At 40.5% G+C, this 19021-nt stretch overlaps 2 protein-coding genes across 6 annotated transcripts in view; one reads left to right on the top strand and one right to left on the bottom strand.

Moving 5' to 3' along the window:
• The window catches only part of HCFC2 (host cell factor C2), a 65012-nt gene extending 47728 nt beyond the window's left edge, over positions 1–17284 (top strand). For 3 of the 4 annotated variants that reach the window (XM_036103588.2, XM_036103611.2, XM_036103621.2), the window contains one exon: positions 6828–7779. In XM_036103588.2, the coding sequence (XP_035959481.1) occupies positions 6828–6964 (137 nt within the window). In that variant the 3' untranslated portion in view covers positions 6965–7779. Of the gene's footprint in view, positions 1–6827; positions 7780–17142 lie in introns of those variants that run through there. The other variant, XM_036103605.2, reaches the window with a different exon arrangement.
• On the bottom strand, positions 797–18250 carry NFYB (nuclear transcription factor Y subunit beta). Of its 2 annotated transcripts, none has more exons than XM_036103701.2 (8): positions 18097–18250; positions 15441–15532; positions 9351–9444; positions 7619–7749; positions 5645–5842; positions 4316–4397; positions 3319–3398; positions 797–2599 (listed from the first exon to the last, which is right to left on the bottom strand). In XM_036103701.2, exons 2-8 carry the CDS (start codon positions 15444–15446, stop codon positions 2567–2569), a joined length of 624 nt encoding a protein of 207 aa, XP_035959594.1. In that variant the 5' UTR covers positions 15447–15532; positions 18097–18250; the 3' UTR covers positions 797–2566. The 2 variants fall into 2 exon arrangements, with proteins under 2 accessions (XP_035959594.1, XP_035959604.1); XM_036103711.2 differs by lacking the exon at positions 18097–18250 and adding an exon at positions 17284–17422.
• Between the last annotated feature and the right edge of the window lie 771 nt (positions 18251–19021).

Below are 19021 nucleotides of genomic sequence, written 5' to 3' on the forward strand. Positions count from 1 at the left end.
TAGGCATATTTTTGAGGAAAGGAAAATACCGTATAGATATTACACTGTAGGAGGAAAAGAAATACAAACAGCTTAACACATCATCATACCCAAGTATATGACATTGGAAGGTAGCATTAAAAAAATAATTCTCTCTGGACTAAAGCATCTCTGTTACGAGGCAGTGAGGGGGGAGACAGAAGCTACTCAAGTCCTGTTTCTGACTTAGTCACTGAAGCCCATTTCTCTCTCAAATACTCATAAAAGCAGTATCTACAAAGTTATAAAGAAAACACTTTTAGGTTAATGTAGGAGCTTATCTACTTAAGAAGTTCCAGGGGAAGAAAACACGACATTCAGTGAAATGCAACACAGGCCACGTGAGAAGCCGGGACTCCCTCCCACATGCACAAAAGGAGAGTATGTACCTGACACATGCAGAAGGCGAGTGTTCTTTTGGAGGAGAAAAGCCAAATAACCCAAAGTTGACCTGATTTCACCTAAAGTTTTAGTACTACCAACAATACTAAATTCAGACATTTGTTTTGGTTTATATTGATATAAATCTTAAGGGTGTCTGATTCCTTATCTTGATAATTAAACATAACCCAATCTTTAATTTTAAAGAACCTGATAAACAAAGACCAAGTGCTTTTATCAGTTATATACTGATATACTGCCTGGATCAAATGGAAACTATTTTGGAAATACACTAACATGGAAATATGGAAAGCCTTAAAATTTTGTGTATCTGTTAACCTAGTAATTTTACTTCTAAGAATTTTTTTTAAGAAAACAGTCATGGATGTACACAAGATTTCAGTGAAGTGCTGTTTATAACTGTGAAAAGATGCATATAGTCAAAATGTCCAATAGAGAATTAAATAAATTATGGTTCAGCCATACAACAGAATAATAAATGAATAAAAATAAAAGACTATGTAATGACCTGGAAAAGATGTTTACAATATATTATTAAGTGAAAAAAGCAGGTTACAAAACAGTATGCAAGTATGAGCCCATTTTTATAAAAATATACATATTTAGCAAAGTAAAAGGACAAATGATATTTACCAAAATATTAACATTGGTTATTTCAGCATAGTAGGATGATAGTTGATTTTGCTTAACAACCCCCCTTTTTTTGCCTATTTGAATTTTCTGTAATGAAGATTATTTTTTAAATGGGAAGGTAGTGAGGGAATTACTAACCTCAGATTAGCCCAGATATGCCCCCCAAATCTCCATCTGGCAAGGTAAAATATTTCTGTTCAGCCTGTTATCTACGAAATTGCTTCTATTTTATAAATTTGAGTGTCCTTCCAAGATGACATTTAAATTGTCTTTTAGGCAAACCATACAATAGCAATTGCTGATATTAAAAAAACCCAAAACACTCAGGTTAATTACCAAAAAGAACAGATGAGAAAATACAAATCCTCACTTTAAAAAAGGAACAACCCAAGTACATACTACTAAATTATACAAAGTTACATTATCTAAGTTTAGTTTATTGCAAAGATCAAGACAGCGCACTAGAAGTTGGGGCTTCTGTTTCACACCATTCGCAGCACTCACTCTCTTCTCCACTGCATTCACTCACCCGTGCAGAGAAAGGTCTGTATACACACAATGATGTCTGACGTTTCTTGGTTCCCATAGTATAATTAGGAAACTTGACACTTCAATTAAAAAGGTAAGACGAGGACATTTACCATCAGACTATAAAACTCCTCTTCTGGAAGAGGATACTATAATATTTGAAGATATGCTTTGGAAAAATCATATAAAAATGAAAAGGGCACCATTTCAAGAGCACTAGGACTACATTAAACTTAAATGAATTCCAACACTCATAATAATGTAACTCAGAAACAAATCTGGTCTTAACAAAAGCTCCAATAAACTAAAACTATCTTAACAGGCACAATGAACAGTGTAAACACTGTTAATGGGCACCAGGTTTAATAGAGCAGACAATGTTTGCTTCCGCATTCACACTTAATTTTTCAATTACATTTTTAAAAAATGGTGCTGCTTAAGCTATGAATGTTTTACAAAAAATTAATTTTAATAAATATGGCAAATGCTAAAAATCTAGCTAGGTTACCATGCAAGATATTATAATAACCAAGACAAACTCAAATTTATAATAAAGGCAACTTGCATTCAAAATGAACTCTACCCTTGTATTTTATTAAAAGGGCAAACATCATGAATTAACCCAGCTGCTTACTTGAATTACAAAAGTAACATGATTCAATATGAAAATAAGAAACTGTCTACAAATCTCTGACAGTAATAAATTGCAATATACAATGCATACAGGAGTCATACAGAGCAACAAACTCTCGTACAAAACAAAAATATTTTAATACCTTTAAAATCCAAATTTTTCTTTAAAATCATTCATGAAAAAGATTCTCAATTAACACCTCAATTAGTCAAGCATCAGGAAGCTACATTACAGCTATTTAATATACAAAGAGACATCTTTTCCCCAGTCACTTCCTTCTAATGTCTCTGTTTCCAGAATCGTACAGACTCTTTTGCTTCTCTCCACTCCCCATGCCACCATTTCTTCAGATCATGAAAACTGAATTTGTTGAACACCAGAAATCTAAGATCAGAAAATTTAAATTGAGCAGAATTAAAGAAAAAACATATTTTTAAAATAACATGTATTATAAAAAAAACACATATATTATAAACAAAGAGTAAAAACAATAGACAATGAAAAATAAGTCTACTTCCCACTCCCAAATTTCCATTCTGTCTACCCAAGGGAGCTACTTTAATAATTTCTTATGCATCTTTTTAGAAATCTACACAAATACGAATATGTGTGTACATATTTTTAATCAGTAAGAGAATACACAATTATATACCTTGAGAAAGCAATTTTTAACAACCTTCTTTATCAGGTCCTTAATAATAATACAGTTGATCTTGAGCAACATAGGGGTTAGGGGTGCCAAACTCTGCACAGTTGAAAATCTTCATGTAACTTTTGACCCCTCCAAAAACTTAATAGCTTACTGTTGACCAGAAGCCTTACCAATAACATAAACAGTCAATTAACACATATTTTGTATGTTATATATATTATATACTGTATTCTTACAACAACACTAGCTAGAGAAAAGTAAATGTTTAAGGATGAGAAAACCACATCTATAGTAACTGTAAAAAATCTGCATATTAATTGGACCAGTGCAATTCAAACCCAAGTTGTTCAAGGGTCAACTGTAATATGCTGAAATTAACTACCTGTGATAAAAATCAATGATACAATTAATTTTTAAAATAATTTAAACTACAAAGAAGGTTGTATTTTACCTGTTGATATGACGTTGTATAAACCATAACATTTTGTTGTTGACCATCTGCAGTTATTAAGCCAGCTGGTAACTGGTTAGCTAGAAGACAAAAAAAAGTTAAAGCAGGAAAAGAATTGCATCTACTATCTGGATATGAACCTTAAAGTCGTTCCATTAATTCTCATTACAATTCTGCCACTAATCAATGTAATCTTGGACAAAGTCATAAACCCTCAAATTTAGCATGAAAAAAAACTCCGTAAAAAGCACATTTTTTCTATTGCAAGTTTTCAATTTTCTGAATCTTCATTTCTCTAAAATATACTTGGGCTAACTGCCCATGTGTACAAATCTGCAGACTGGATGGGGTTTCTAATTCATAAGCAGACCTATATCATGAGGCTTAGCTAGGAGCAACACTTACATTAACTAAACAGCATGTATTTTGAGAAATATAAAATATATACCTATAAATTTTATATGAGAACTAGAATCACCACAGACCTTTTATTTCACCAATATGACAATATTCTTTTTTCTTTTTTAAGACTTTTTATTTTTAAAGTAATCTCTACACCTGACGTGGGGCTCAAACTCACAACCCTGAGATCAAGAGTCACACGCTCCTCCAATGGAGCCAGCCAGGCGCCCCTATTCAATTTTTTAAAAAACCCTTCAGTTCAAATTTATTTAAATCACAAGATTTTATATCACAAGCTACAGTTCTCAATATTCCTATCTCATGTGAATCTTAAACCAAAAACTAGGGGCCATGGAAATCAGAACTATGGGTGAAAGATTATAATGTCTGCAGAATTTAAATTTCTACACTTACCCTCACTGACTTCAAACATAAAGGCATGAACTTATAAGAACTATTCAAAATAGTACTATGTCCAAATACTCGGGGCTGATATTCCCAAAGTACCATTACATTCAGTATTAATAACGGCTAACAAACTACATGACTTAGAAGAACAAATGTAGTTGCATAAATGTATCATAACACTGCTTACTAAATGCCTCCTCTGTAAGTTCTTCACTTAGTCCGTCTGTAGCTGTGACTGTTCCACCAATTCCTTTCTCTCCTTTCATAGCCTAGGGAAGGACAAATCAAAAAAGCAATCACTGGTATTCAAAAGAAACTGTTTTCTAGATGAGAATGCTTATTTCCTAAAATTAGGAGCTTCTATTATTACAAACACTGCACAGAGTATTTATTTACACTTCTGGTTAATTACATATGAAGAGGCCCTTCAAAATGCTAACTTTTTATATAAGCAGTAATCATCACAAGACAGTGTTAGTAATGACCTAGAAAATCTAAAATATTTATGTATAAAAATAAAATTATTCTAATTCCACACTACATCAAAAGGAAAATAGAAATCTACTTACAGATGAAGTAGTCTGCAAAATACTATAAATATTCAGCTCATAAATCTACTATAAAAAATGATCCAAATTATCATTTAACTCTATATATATAGCTCTTAGCCAAATGGGCAGTACTATAACAGCAAGTTTAAAGTCTTAAATTCCTAAATCAAAATTACAGTTTGGACCAAAGAGCTCTTAAGTTTCCATCCGTTCACTCTAAGGTTCTGTGATGCAAAAAATTTGGAAAAGTACTGTGAGGAATTTACAAATTCTCTTCCTACTTTAACCATTTGATGATGCATATAACACTAATTCAATGGGATTCTAACATTAAAGAAAGTATTTTGACAGCAATGTGAATCTGACACCCAAGCTGGAGTGTGGAAATAAATATGCTGATCTCAATTTATTTCCACAAAATTCATACCATGGGCAAAGATAAACCCAAAAGGAAATGCAGAAGAATTTAATAAGAAAGGGATACAGTTAGAATTCCCTTTTTTCTATCTAGAAGGCCCCAAGCTTTGAGATGCTACCTCTTTTAAACTAATAATAACCACAGCATGTGTTACCATTACAGAGTGCTCACTATATGCTGAGCCTAGGGCTCTACCTACATTATTTTACTTAGTTCTCTCAATAACCCTGGGAGGTAGGTACTATTACTAACCTCACTGTACAGACCAGGAAAGCAAGGCCTAACGTATTTAAATAATCTGCCCGAGGTCACAGTGGTGGAGCTGGGACTCAGCCTCAGGTGGCTGGAATCCTGAGTCCAGGCTCTCACTCATTACACTACACAACTATGATGTCATTAGTAACAAAGGGAAAAAGAAAGGACATACTATTTAAATACAGTAATGTAAGTGATTACATACTTCTTCTGATGAATGATACATTTAAAAAGTTAAAGTGAATAGTATATCTTAGTTTCTTAAAAGCATAATGGAAGGCATTTTACTTACCTCTCTGAATTTCTGAAGGTATAATTTTAGAGGTTCTACATAACTGTCAAAGCCTAAGGTCGACATGGCAAAGAGAATATCTTCTCCGTTGATTGTCTTCCGTTTCTCTTGATGGCATCTTTCACTTGCTTCAGATGTTATAAAGCTGATGAACTCACTTACACATTCTTGAACACATTCTTTGGCATCTTTTGCAATCTGAAGAGAAAAATCACAGGTAAATTTGCAGGGAATATAACCATCCCCTTCCTAACAACCTACAAAAATAAAAGCTATTCAGAAGAATACAAATTTCAGTTCACGGCTGTTAACATTTCATCTGTGAAATAATATTGCTAATTACATTGACACAATGTGTGCTATCAAAATTCCAGCCCTTGAGAACTGAGAATAAAAACTTGAATATCAGTAAGAGAAGCCTTGACAACTATTCACAGAAAACAGGTATAATTTAGGTAAAAAGGCAATCACTGGATGTCCCTACCATCCCATAAAGATGAAATCTTACTAACCAAGTGCCCCAAGAAAATCAGACCCATGGTGTATGTAGTATACTGTGGGCTAGACTCAGGTATCACTCCTCTGCCCTAGCATTTCCACAAATAAGGACACCAGAAAATTTTAAAAAGACAAAACACTGAATTCATGTAAGGCTTACAAGGGAATGAAATAATGACATCTGGTGACATTTTTATTACTGAAGATACCAAGTGTCAGGTACAGGTTTTGAGTTTATTAAAAAGCAGCACACACCTGCCACTTCATTTTAAAAGCAATTCTTCTTTTAAGGGTGTGAAACTCTTTCAAAGTGTCTTTCAAACTTCACTTTCAAAGTGAAACTCTAATGGATTAAAGCATGCAATTCCAAAGCCACTTCTAACAGAACAACACAAATCCTTGCTGAAACACACTGTCTTCCACCTCCAGGCCTCTTTTACATCCTGAAGAACAGTAAACAAGAGCTGCAGGCAAGATTATATCATGCTAGCTGTACGCATAACTTTAGATATTCTAGTAGCTATGTTTAAAAAAAGGTGAAATTAATTTTAATAATATATTTTATTCAGCCCAATAAATCCAAAATATTACCATTTAAACAGAGAATCCATTTTAAAACTGAGGTATTTTAATTCTTTTTTTCATACTAAGCCTGCACAATCTAAAGTATGTGTTACATTTACAGCACATCTTAATTCAGACTCGCCACACTTCAAGTGCTCAGTAACCGTGTGCGGTCGGTGGCCCGAGGTACTGGACAGCGCAGGCCTAGCGACAGAAACACCAATCAGCAGTTGTGCTTTATTTCCCCGGAAAACATGAGGAGGACCTCTCATATTGGAACTTCTAGGCTTAGCTCTGTATTTTAATAATATATTTCTTTGTGAGCTTTATTACTTTTGTAAGCACTTTATAAGCTACAATTTAAAAAGTTTATTATGCAATATAAAATAATATAAAAAATGTGGCTTTTAATTCAGACCAAGTGATGAGTAGAGTGATGAGTTTTTTTTAAGTTGTTATAAATAACTGTCTATACGATTGTCTGCCTCAAGACAGAACTACTTTAAAAAAATCATGCCAGTTAAATTTAAATGTACATTAATATTTATGATTATATAAAAATAGTTGCTTCCAAATGTAAGGATTTTTTCCATATCAGTCCAAAATGACCCAATTTTGCTGCAACATTATAGAAGTCACAACTCCATATGCTCAAAAAACCTGATAGTTCTGATAATGCACCTGTTTTAAAGGAGATTCTTAATTCTATTTTATCTGCTTCAAGTGGGGGAGGGGAACATGGGAACTGCAAATGGAGTCCTGCTCAGTAACGAAGTGTGTAGCACTGAAAGAGCGGCTGGACTTGCTGGGAGGCTGAATGGCTGCTCAGTAATAGCTGACCGTATTCAGAAGTGCACACTCATGTGGGTCTACACTCCCCTCTCCCCTAGAAAAATGTCTCCTCCGCATTACCTTTCCCGTTTGAGGTATGGCATTTTTCATTATCCTTGCTACATTTGCAATTGGAAGATAGATATCTTGTTCTCTGAAACTTTCTTTTGAGCCGTTTGTGTCTTCATGATCATTCATGCTGTCTTCAGTATCTAAAGAAATAAAAATGACTTCGGTTTCAAGTTTCTCATCATCTTTACTTCAAGATAGAGACGACTACCTGAGACAATCTAAGATAAGAACCATCCTGGTTCATTTCCTAATCATTTTTAGGGAGGAGGATAGCAGTTCTTTTCACAGTTTTTCTCACAGCCATAACTGAAACCTACTCATTAGTTTCAAACCTTCTGCCTCAAATCCTTTTATCCTCAACTCTGCCTACTAAAACCTTACCTATCCGTGGTCAAAAGAGCTCAAAAACATCTGCATGGCACCTTCAGAAGTGATCTCTCCTTACACAAAATATCACAAAGTGCCTCTCTGTGTCTTTTCTGACACATTTTATAGTTCTTTTCATTTCTCATCCTCCCAATTAGATGTCTGCTACCTTAGGCCAGGGATCAGCTCTGTGTACTTCCTAGAACTTGGTATAGCATCTTCCACAGAAGAAGTACTCATAAATATTTGTTACATAGCTAGAAAACTTACAGACTATGACCTATGGTTCCTTGCATATTGCCAGATTAAGAGGTTATATTATGCAAAGCCAAGTTTATATAGAATGGAAAAAGTGGACTTGAGTATTACTGACCCAGTTGGATTAATACTAATGTAGTAAGTTTTTGAACAAAGCTGTAGCACTGATCCGACGTTCTTACAAAAAGTGAATCCTCAATATATAGACTCAGATATAACTGAAGCTTTCACAGTACCAGTAATATACTTTTTTAACTAAATGCAGTATCCTGTAAGTAATATGTACTCTTTCTATGTATTAAAAAAAGAAAGGCACTTACGCTGATTCAAGTTACATTTTTCTTTTCAAGCTACATTTTTATGTGTATCTGTTTCAGGATGAAGTAACTAATCACCCACCCCCAACTGCCTCCTAAAAAATATATCTTAGGGGCGCCTGGGTGGCTCAGTTAGTTAAGCGTCCAACTCTTGATATCAGCTCAGCTCTTGATCTCAGGGTCGTGAGATCAAGCCCTGTGTCGCGCTCCGTGCTGGGCACGGAGCCTACTTGGGATTCTCTCTCTCTCCCTTGGCCCCTCCCCCCACTCGCACAGGAGCTCAAGCTCTCTCTCGCTCTCTCTCAATAAAAAGAGTCAGATACTTAACCAACTGAGCCACCGAGGTGCCCCAAAAACATACTTTTCTATAACTCTTTTCTAGAATTCTTTTCTAGAACTCATCACTCTTTTGATGACTATTTCTAATAAAAAGCGCCTTGTTTTATTTTATTTTATTTTTTTTAAGATTTTATTTATTTATTTGACAGAGAGAGAGACAGCGAGAGAGGGAACACAAGCAGGGGGAGTGGGAGAGGGAGAAGCAGGCTTCCCGCCGAGCAGGGAGCCCGATGCGGGGCTCGATCCCAGGACCCTGGAATCATGACCTGAGCCGAAGGCAGACGCTTAACGACTGAGCCACCCAGGCGCCCCAAAAAGCGCCTTGTTTTAGACTATCACTGAACTTTGACACAAGATTGCTAATTTTCCTGTAAAGACAAAATTAACCTAGAACATCACATTAATATGATTTTCACTAAGTTGTTTCTACTGGGGAATGTCTTTAATGGGGGCTTTCTCACCATCGTGAGGCTGTATCACATAGTGGCTTCCTCCGATGTAGTCTGCAGAGATGCCTAGTTGAGAAGCATCTGTCGTAGCGCTGTCGCCATCCATCTATGAGGAAAGAAGTTTTGAAATATTCTTCAATAAAACTTGTCTAAAAAACATAATAGAGTCGATGCTCATAAACTGTCATAGCATGGGTCAATTAGTTTTAAAGGCATTAAGCTTACTAAAAGAAAACATTTGTATCTCTTGATTTGAAAACCTTGTGATAATTTTTCAATAATTCAAGATTCCCCTGTCTACCCTCTGTAGGTGATAAGCATTAAGACCAACAGGAAAACAAAACAAGGAAATGAATCTAAAACACACACCTCTTTCTTTTCAATTGCATAATCCTCACATATAGTGCAAACAACCCTGACTTACAACCTAGCTTGTCCCTGGAATGACAAGCAAAGCCGAAGTCAGCTTAGAAGTCACCTAAAAGTCACCGATTTCCATCTCTTTCCGCTTTCCTGCTACAGCCTGGTAGTCCTATGCGAATCATTTTGTTCCTGCTGCAAACTTTCCCTGCTGTCTCACAGAAGTTCCACAAGGGGCAGTGTCTTGGTTCAAACTGCTGTTTGGTAGGGGAAACATGGATTCCTTGCACAAACCTGGGTCCATGCAACCTGAAAGCACACCCATACTTTGAACCAGCCTATCACCTCTAATTCTACTCAACAGTTCCACCCCCCACCCCGCTCTCAAACTTGAGATTCTGTTAAAAAAAAGAAAAGGAGGGGTCAGGGAGATTGGAGATCTGCATATAGACAGTAAAATTATAACCATAGACAAGAATGAGAATTAAAATGACTATTTTAAAAGAAGCCTGCTTAATTAAGTTTGCTCAGAGCTAAAAGAATTCTAAGAGGGAAAACCTGGAGAAAACTGGACCACAAGCCCTGAACTGTCTCCATTCCATTTCACCAACATGGCAAATCCTGAAAGTCTTTCCGCTTTGCAAATAATACTATTCAAAACAATAAGGGACTAGCTATTTGTGGGCGGAAAATTTGTAAATGCATTACCCGAATAAAAAGTGTAGCAAAAATTAAGTACAATCTATACATGCTTTCAGGCCAGATCAAAAAGAGACACTTGATCCTACATGTTCATCTAGGGCCAGGACCTTGATAACAAGTTTAATGTTATTAACTGCACTACTTAAGTCTTTGGGTACCACGTCATGTTCTCCAGCTCTGTTGGATTTTCATCTACTAGTAAAACAGCAGGCTAGTTTCCAAGTCTTCAATAACATGGCATTTCTTTGATACATCTGTTGACTGTGGTATCTAATTTAATTGCAGATAAAGATACATTTCCATAATCTATGTAGTTTTCTAAGGGGCTAGAGAATAGAATTCACCTACCTTTAATAATGTGCACAAGTACAGAGTACCTATTTATTGATACTTCTTAGTGGCTTCTAAAAGGTAGTAAACAACATCAGTGAGCTCTGATTCTGACTCTCCTTGCTGATCCCTGAAAACAGCATCCCTACCCATTAAATGTTATCTCTATATAAAATGGAAATAGTATCATCTTCCCCATCTTAAACAGCTAATGTGAAACATTACCCAAAAATAAAATGCTATTTTAATCCTAAAATGCCAACAAGATACTAGGAGAGTGGTCTTTAATAGATATGATGATGGATTTATTAGCCATGAAAGACAGCTCAATTAGGATAGCTGTGAACTGACTAGTTTTTACAATGCCCTAAGGGAGATTAGGGAAATCACAGCTCAGGAGAAAGGACCAAAGTGGTTGTTTCAGAACCTATAACTGGAAACAAATCTTTGTTGGGGTGGGGCAGGCAGGGGATGTCTGTCTGGGAGAGCAATTAATTTATAAATATAACATTAAAAAAGTATTAAAGGCAAAAAGTTTAAATCACATTATCTTGTCATGCACTGGAATTAGTAGCAAGTTATCATTTGGATTCACGCCATTAGCCTCTAAACCTCAGTCTTCTAAACAGTACTTCTGAAAGTATTTCAGAGTTGTCAGAACGAAAGAAAGGGAGCCTGCTAAAGAGCTGTGTTTGGCGCATAGAGCACTCAGGGGACAGAGATCCCATCCTCCGTCCTTGAGGATAAGCTGCACGGAGCAGGCTTAGCTGTGTGTTTCTTTGGGTCTGCAAGCCGTAGCTCTTCTGTCATTTCATCACACCTCTGTCTTCCTCTCCTCTATCTTTCCAACTTAAAATCCTGCCCCATACTTTAATCCCAATTTCTCCCATCCTCCTGAAATCTTTCTGATTTACCCTATTCTGCAAACCCAAAATTAGTGTCCCCTTCTTTGAATCCCCAAGGTACTTAGTAACAAATTAAGCCTCATCTTTGATGCTCACAATATGCTAGCCACTCATATATATAATATGAGTGGGGAAATGAGGCAGGGATACTTGCTAGATACATCCCAAAGGCTTTTTCAAGCTCTAAACTTCCTATAAAAATATTCAGAATAGGCTGGAGATTTTAAGTAAGCCAGTCAACAAATATTTACCAAGTAAGCACCTGGTATTTATCAGGTCTGTGCTGTGTGCTGGGGATGTGGCCTAGTCAACAACATAGACAAGATCTCTGTCCTCATCTTGCAGGGAAGACAAGTATTACGTAAACTAGTGGCAGGGGAAAGGGGTAGGGAGTGTAGTCTATTAATACTTCCAAGGCACAGGCTCTGGAATCCTATCACCTGGTTTGAATTCCTTCCTACTTACTTGCCATGAGACCTTGAGCAAGTGGAATGAGACAGGACTTACCATGGAAAGACTTAGCATAGTGTAATAGGAGGACTCAGTAAATGTTATATGTAGCTATTAAGTAATTACAATTAACTAATTGCTAGTGCCAGGTGCTAAGGAAAACAAAGGTGTTTCGTTATATGCTTTGAGAGCTTATTGCAAAAGGGGCCACAGTAGTCTGGGGAGTCAAGGAAGTGGTCACAGGAAATGACATTTACACTAAGACCGAAAGATAGATAGAAATCAGTCAGGCAAGGAATGGACTAGAGGCTAGATCAAGCAGTGCCTTGTGGACAAGAGCAAGTCAAAGGGGAGTCTGATTTGCATGGTTCTGCTAACACTCTGGCTACAGTCCAGTGTAGAAATGGACAGAGGGGAGCAAGAATGGGGGCAGAAGACCACGAAGGACCATGGGCCTGCAGTCAGAGCATGAATTCAGGCAAGATGATGAACATTCATTCCCCAGGTCAGTCCAGAACAAAAGCAGTGGAGATCAAGGGGAGCAGACAAAAGAGCCTTTCAGGAGGTCAAATCAACAGACCTGGTGACTGAGTGAAAATGAACCAGAAGAAGGACCGAGGGGATGCTGCTGGGGTTCCTGCAGCTGGAGAGATAGAGAATGGGAGCGCTGGGCAACGAGAGCCAAGCTGTAGCCGGTGACCACAAACATGCAGTGGCACCAGTCTTGACAGGTCCACAGGTGGTGGAAGAGGAGAGAAGCTGAAGTGCTGGGTCTTACCCAGACAACGAAGCGGGAAGGGCATGCAGGAGAGTGACAAGACAATGGGTAAAATGACGAATCATTAGATCCAAGAGAACTAATAACCATGGACAAAGACTAGTTCAAGCCCATTAAATTAATGTTATTGACTATATTCTGACTACTTAGTTGAACTGATACTGTTCTCTAAGTTGAACTGATATTGTTCTCTAAAATATTATGTGAAATCAATGGTCAGCTGGCTAATACATTTTTATTCTATAATTCTGTGATGTAGCAGTATTCAAATTACATTAATAATTTGTGCACAAACGTGGGAAATAGTTCCCTCTTTAATAGGTTTAACATTTATCGAACACTTTCTAAATATCTCATGCAATGTTCATGCCCCGTGAAGCAGATGAGAAAATTGAGGTTATAGAAGGCTAATGACTTGCCAAAGGTGGCAGAGTAAATGGGATTTAAATCCAGAATCTCAGATGCCAAGTACTTTACAGTATTTGTTCCTAATAGTTTTTCCTGTAGTCCATAGCCTAAATCTTTACTTTGCCTTCTCTAAATTCTGGGTCTAATGACTATATATTAAAAACATTCAAAGTTGCTTCTCAAGCCAGGACAAGATCTGTGGGATGTAAGCAATGCACCTGGTTTGGGGTTCAGGATCAGGAGCACAGGCCCTTAGGACAGACCATCTGGGGTTTTTTAAAATGGAGTTGCTATGAGAAGTGAAGTTATTATATAAAAAGCACTTAGCAAAGTGTATGATACATAATAAGAACTCAACAAATGTAACCTAGTATTATTTTTGTCCCTTCAAATACAGTTCTCACCCTTCTTTCCAGGCATGGTTTTCTCTCTTGCGTAACCCCTTTCACCTGTTCTCTGGACCAATTCCTTTTTATCTCTTTGAGGATAAGAAGTAACACAAAGATTCCTCACCTCTAATGGGTCTTCAGCCCTCCCTGACCAGCTGCTTCACTCTTTCTTCAACATGCTTAGGCTCCCTCACTGAACACACAGAAGTACACACAGACCCATAAAACCGTAATTCTGCTCCACGCCCTTGGCTAGCTATCACTCTCACTCTGACAGTCCTCACACATCTCTCCATTCCTATTTCACCTCCCTGGCAAGTGCTTCTCCACCCCACCAGGATACTGAAACCGCTCTTGGAAGTTGCCAATAATCTTGCCTTCATTCCTCCTTGGCTGTTCTTGATAGTGCCGGCCACTGCATGAAATTCTCTTCTCCCTTGATTTCCAAAGCGATATCCTTTCCTGGTTTATTTTTTCCTCCCCACCTCCCAGTTGTTAGTTTCATCCAAGGTTATCCTTTCCTCTTTCTTCCCTCACTCTCTTAATGAACTCGTTAAATACCACTTCTATGCTTAGAAGTCCTAAATCTACAACCATATCCTGCCTGCCACTCCAACGAGCCATGCCTGTGGAACATGTCTGATGTCCCATCACTGTCAGCTTAAAATTCTGGAAGATGAAACTCACCCTCCCCATGTCCTGCAAGGAGGCAGTGGATGAGAGCTCCTCATCTGCTTTCCAGCTACTGTGATCCCACCCTCCCAGGCTCATTATACCAGTGTCATCTTAGATTCTTCTATCTCCTCCAAGTTCCACCTAAGCTGTTACCTCTTTTAATAAGTTGCCTGGATATGCCCTTCCTTTCTCTACTGCCACTGCACTACTACCCAACCTACCAGGGTACAGACTGTTTTAAGATGGATCTCACTCAAACACCATTTCTATAGCTCCTAAACCTGGAATGGTTCTAAAAGTCTTTAGCATCAAATCCAAACCTAGTTTTTCCTTGGCTTTTCATGAGTGGATCCCCTACTTAACCTAACTAAACTTGTTTCCAACTCTATCTTCAGGGCTAATAAAAATCTTAGTGCTAGAATGTGCCTTATTTAAGGATCACCAGGTATAGCTCTTTTATTTTAGGACTGAGGCATGAGTCATGGCTCAAGGAAGTTGTAACATGCCTGACATCACAAATACAGTAGCAGATCCAGAACTAAGCATCCAGACAGGAAAAGTGGTATCTCTCACTAAATTAGCCTATGAAATCTCCTCTTGGACGATGCAGATCTACTCCCCCTCCCCTAAACAACAGTTACTTATCCCTGCCTTCAGGCTTTTGCTTTTGGTGATACCCTCCACCTACCCAAATCCCACTCATCCTTCAAGGCTAAGTCCACGACATTCGCAACTACCCAGGCCTACCACACCACTGGTCTTTTCATCTCTGCCACCCTTAGAACCAGCATTTCCCATTCCCTGCAGAATTGTCTTCTAAGCATTCAGTTCGACTGAAGCCCTTCTAGCAAAACAGAGAGCCTCTTAAGAGCTGGGACAGGCTTTTTATCTTGTAGCCTCCACAGCACTTAGGGGCCCACAGGAAACAATACATACAAGTCACTAAAAAGAAAGAAGCAACAGGAATGAGTGAATGGAGGTACTATCTGTCTAGACTTGAAGGGCATTCATTCTACTCGGGATCTCCAATATACATTAGGTATAATTTTGTTTCCTAATTACTGTTCAAATCTAATTAACAACCAAAATGGTAAGACATACTTACTGTCATGAAATACTGTCAGAACCAGAACCGTATTGTCAGTGGTGTTCAGAACACCTTTCTAAAAAGGGGTCTGATCTTTGCCCAACTTCAACCTAGAAGATAAACATATATTAGTAGTAACAACGTATTGCCTACAGGCTTTCTTCCTAGTAAAAATTTAAAAGGCGTGTATAATTTCACCTACTATTCTTATTCAACAGAGTGCAAAAAAGCAGGCGCCCAATAAAGGTTTCTTAAATTGGCAGATATATTTTGGAGACCTTGCAAAAAAAAAGTTAATTCTATGGCAGGGAGGAACTGCTTTCCTAACATAACCCTGAATTTATTCATGTTCACCATAAATATTCATCACAACACCCCAAATTATATGCACGAGACCAAAATTTACACATCCAAATTATTCAAAATATTAACACCCAAGACAAAAACACCCCAACTTAATTTTTCAGTGATGATTTTCTTAATGTTTTAGAGTGAGATTTAGGAGTCCAAAAGCTCAAAAGAGAGGGAGAAGAATATCTCAGAATACAATGCTTTTAAATTAAACACCTCGGATTATACTGAAAAGAAAATACACGCTGCCCAGAGAACATACGTGGAACACAATAAATTAGGACCTTTATTTATCATTTTAAAGCACCACCATTTTGGACTAAAATTGCATCTGAATAGCACTTCATTTTCACTGTAAGGCATAAATAGCTGAATAAATTGGTATCAATTACAATGTTACAATCTCCATTTCTCATTTGCTCTTTTCCTTTTTTTCAAGTGAAGCAATTAAATTGGGGGGAGGGGCAAAACAAAAACATATCCTTTCAGTGTTAATTTTAAAGGAAGAGAAAATAATGATATGCATTCAAGCATGAAATCTAGTAAACAGAAGAAAAAATTGTAGCCACTGAACTGAATTTTTTAAATGTCAGTCCAGGCAGCAAAGACTGGCTGACATTGTCTACTCTGCTATAATCTTAAAAGCAATGTCTAATTTCTTTTTAAATATTGTCCTCTTTCTAACCCCAAAACTGCCCAGATGATTCCTTCCTTGTAGCTAGAAGCGTTTTAAGGGTGTCTTTGAAAAAGAAAATCCTCAGTACACTTAAAATAATGGAGCTATATATATTTATTTTGCTTGGGGGGGGGCACACCTCACCATACTCTCTCACCCAAATAGTTGACTCAGTATATATTTAGATTCAATATATTAAAGATAAACACTGTCACCTCATATGGTATATATTTTCCTAAAGGCAGGTTATGCTATATGTGAAAGCTCAAGGGAATGCATACATCTGTTTAATGTTTGAAGAAATGCAAATTTGTATCCAAGAAAAGCAGCAGACCCTTCCTCCACCCTCCATTCTTTGGCATCAACAACCAGAGTTTTGCATCAATAGAATCCTTAAATTAAGCTACAGGAGCAGTGCGGGGAAGGAATAATTGCCTTTTAAGGAATTCTGGTTAAACTTTGAATACTTTACAAATAAAACCCTTATTTATTAATGCCACTTACATCGATCAGTTTATCTTACCACTTTATTTTGCCAATTAGTTTCCATACTAAGAAAGCCCAAACCACCCCAGTGATTCGTGGCACGAACCATGGCACCGTGGAGTCCATGCGGGTTAGTGGGATGCTATTTTTTTTTTTTTTTTTAAAGGTCGTATGCTACCTAACCTTGTTTAAATTATCTTGTTACAGTACTTTGGGCAAGATTACGACTTGTGGGTGCTCTGTTAATTCTTTGTTCTCGAAGACTACTGCTCCTCAGGCCCGGCAGATCCTCCCCGCCTCCCACCGAAGATTAAAACCTTAGTCCAATCCGAAAGGCTTCCTTCCCACCTTCGGGGCACGTCCAGGGACAGCAAGCCGCCAGATGGCTGCATTCTCTACGTGTAAGCCAGACTGCGGGGAAACCAAATCCACTCCTTCCTCCCGGGGACCTCGCTTCCTCCCCACGAAGGTGCGCGGGCTGGCCCCGGCCCCACCGCCCGGCCCGGCCGACTGTCAGTCCCGCCGGTGCGTGGCGACCGCCCCTGGCGCGCATCCCCCGACTCGCCCGCCCAGGCCCCGGGCCCGCGCCCAACGCCTGCCGGCCGCCCGCCCGCTCCGGGCGCCGGGGCAGACAAAGCGGCCCGGTCCCGCCATGCCCCGGCGGGCCAGCGGGCGGGAGGGGGGCGCCCCCGGGGACTCCGCGCGGCAGCCCGGCCAAGGGCGCAGGGTCGGGGCCGGGGGCCGGGCCAGTGCCCCCCGCCCGGCTCCCCGCACAAAATGGAGCCGGCCGGGGCGCCGCCGAGAGGGGGCCTGACGGTGCCCCGGCGCCCCCTCCTCGGCCTCGGGCCCGGAGCTCGGCGGCGGCGAGCAGGAGGCGGCCTGGCCCGCGTCCCGCCGCTCCTCGGCCCGGCGCACAAAGAGCCGCGCCGCGGCCCCGGGCCCGCTCCCCGGCCGGGCCCGCAGCGGGAGCGGCCTCGCAGGCGCCGGCCCGGCCCCGGCCCCGGTCCCGGCCCCGGGCGGGAGGGCGGGCGGGAGGGAGGCGAGTGGCCCCGGCCGCGGCGGCGTTGGCGGCGGGGACGGCGCCGGGAGGAGACGGACATTTCATTCGAGCTAAAGTGGAGTCGGTTTAGGAGCGATCATTGGCCGAAGCGAGACACAAACCTCCAATGCAGCCCTGGTTGGCTCCCGTCTCCAATCGGCTGTTTGGTTGGACAGAAAATGGCTGCGAAGGAACCAGTCCCAGCGCGGAGCTCCGCTTCCAGGACTCGGCCTCCCCTCCCTCCGCCGCGGGCCGCTTCCCTCGGCGCGACACCCTCCCTCCGCGCCTCCCGCGCGCCCGCCCGCCGCGGCCCCGCCCCGGCCCCGCCCCCGGCCGCGGCCCCGCCCCGCCCCGCCTCGCCTCCGCCCGGGGTGCCGAGCGGCCGCAGCAGCTGCAGCCCGCAGAGCGGGCTGCGGGCCGCGGCGGGCGGGAGGGTCTTGCAGAGGCCGCGCGGCGCCGGCCGGCGGCCTCCGTGCTCCGCGGGGGCTTCCCGGGGCCGGGACTCGGGCACGCTCTTGAGGTCTCTGCGGGCTTTCTTCCCACGGTGTTTTCCCGGGCCTCTGCGAAGCGTGATTTCTCAGGCTTCGCTCCCTTTTCCGTCCCCTCCCTCCCCCACGTGAAAGCGTCTCACCCGCCCGACGATTTTTTAGAAGGGGAAACCAAGGGCAGAAACCGCCCGCCAGGGCGACATTCGAGCTACCGGGTGGATTTGCACGACGGCTACCTCCTGCAATGCCTTCAGCACCTTGTGTTTTCCTTATGTGCCTGTAAACGTTGCCAAATGCACAACGGCTCCCTCTCGGTCACTGAGCTCGGATGTTCGTTGCTCAGATTTCATCTAAAGATACAATCCTCTCCTTCAGGTTTAACAGGTTGGTCAGTCTAGCCAGCCTTCACCCTGAGTTTAAAATGTTGCATTTCCTGTCTCCCCCTCCACCCCCGGTCCCGCACCCCCAATAGTTGCTACCTGACATGTGGCTTTTCCCAACCAGATGATTATTTGGGCCGCAAGAATCCATGGTCGGTTCTTGCCTCTGCAGCCAGGCT

This window comes from Halichoerus grypus, chromosome 6 (genome assembly GCF_964656455.1).
Source record: "Halichoerus grypus chromosome 6, mHalGry1.hap1.1, whole genome shotgun sequence".
Lineage (NCBI taxonomy): Eukaryota > Metazoa > Chordata > Mammalia > Carnivora > Phocidae > Halichoerus > Halichoerus grypus.